Below are 1,869 nucleotides of genomic sequence, written 5' to 3'. Positions count from 1 at the left end.
ATTTAGTCAGTGCCAGGGGGTGTTAAAACCGTATCCTTAGAATTATGATGATCGTGAGTGAGTGAGTGAGCATGTCAGTGACAAAACTAAGGAGCTAGAATATAAATTAAAAACAAAACGTTTAAATAAATAATAATTTTATTACGATAATTGTATCGTAAACCTATTGAGGTACCAGAATTAATTTACAAAAATGATGTTTATTGATCATCTCTTTTTTTTTTTTAATTACCATCCGCCGTAACCGCCATAGAGACCGTTTCCGTAACCACCGTACCCGCCATAGCCGTAGCCAGCACCGTAGCCGCCGTAGCCACCACCGTAGCCGCCGTAGCCAGCTCCGTAGCCACCGTAACCAGCTCCGTAGCCACCGTAACCAGCTCCGTAACCACCGTACCCGTGGTGGTCATGGTCAGTGTTGTAGTCAACGCGGTGCACGTATGAAGTAGCCGGGGCGTAGCCAGCATAGCCTCCGTAGCCACCGTAGCCACCGTAGCCGAGTCCAGCGCCGTAGCCAAGGCCAGCGCCATAGCCTAGCCCGCCATAGCCGGCTAGAGCGCCAGCTTGGGCGAAGCCGAAGACGCAGGCGGCGATAACGGCGATCTAAAAAATATATTTAAATACCTAATAATGTAATCGATATATAAATGTAAATATTTCTACGATTATCATGCTATCAATTAATTTCAAATCAATTTGTATATGGGTTCAAAAACAACAAAAAAGAAACGAAGATTGGAGACAATTGCTTGGAAGTTGGTGAAAAATAATCTATTGATACCTATACGAACACTTAAAATTAAAATTCAACATTAGTAAATTAACTATTCATAGGTTGGTACATAGTCAAATAAGAATTGCTTCTCTGTGATTTTAATTATAAAAATAATTATTTAATATGTACTACCTACATACATACCTATACTTACAAATAGGTTAGGCAGGTTATTTTCTAATCAAAAGCGTCACCATGCTTGATTTTTATTCTGACATTTTCATAATATATATTTATTTATCCAATGTTAAAATATTATGTAGGTAGTATTAGGACACTCTAGTTAATCGGTATAATTTTCTAATTCTTATTAATATTTATTATAATGTAGCACTAGAATTACATTGCTATGTTCAGTAAAAAAGCTTGATCTTGTGACAATAACGAATAAATTAGTCTAAATCTAAAATACTTAGCAAGCTTATCAAATAATAGGAATAGTTAAAAATATGTTACCTTAGCAAACATTGTAGTTTCTTCAAATGTGACGATTTGAATGATAGCAAACAACATTTTTTCGTCTTTTATACACAAATCGTAGGTTATAACCAAGGTTCCATTGTTAACGGACCATGAAATGATGCATTTTTTAGGCCCGAGTTATCAGACTCTGTCGAACATCGCCGCCTTAATTACATTATTTTGTAAATTAAATATTACGAATGTCCTTGGGCTAATACAATCTTGAAGTGCTTAACAAGTAACGATGTATGAATGTTCCAAGTAGTGTACTGCATCTGTTTATTTTTAAGGGTACCCACCTAATTCTCTACTGAACGTGAACATCTGTACTATGTCTAAGTATGACTATAATTCCTGAAAAAGTTAGCCTAATATATTCTATACCTCATCATTTCAAAGAGACCCAAAGTTTCAAATTCCATATGTCGTAGTCAGATCGTATTTTAATCCGCCGTATTACACTGATTACGGCTAGCCGTTTTCAAAAACAGGGGCGTTTTAAAATGCGGCGGTTCGACGATTAGCCGGATTGTCATTGCGATACGTTCTTCAATAAGGCGGCCTACGTTTAGCCGCATCGTACAATTTATTTTTACCATGGTCCCACCGCACTACATGTGTTTCTTTTCCAA

General features: G+C 37.0%; 1 protein-coding gene across 1 annotated transcript; it reads right to left on the bottom strand.

The window, feature by feature from the left end:
• Positions 1-220: 220 nt before the first annotated feature.
• On the bottom strand, positions 221-1,243 carry LOC134649709 (keratin-associated protein 6-2-like). The gene is made up of 2 exons (XM_063504538.1): positions 1,232-1,243; positions 221-603 (listed from the first exon to the last, which is right to left on the bottom strand). Exons 1-2 carry the CDS (start codon positions 1,241-1,243, stop codon positions 229-231), a joined length of 387 nt encoding a protein of 128 aa, XP_063360608.1. The 3' UTR covers positions 221-228.
• Between the last annotated feature and the right edge of the window lie 626 nt (positions 1,244-1,869).

Source organism: Cydia amplana, chromosome 7 (genome assembly GCF_948474715.1).
Source record: "Cydia amplana chromosome 7, ilCydAmpl1.1, whole genome shotgun sequence".
NCBI lineage: Eukaryota > Metazoa > Arthropoda > Insecta > Lepidoptera > Tortricidae > Cydia > Cydia amplana.
The sequence above is the reverse complement of the archived record's forward strand: the minus strand, read 5'-3'. Positions and strand labels throughout refer to the sequence as shown.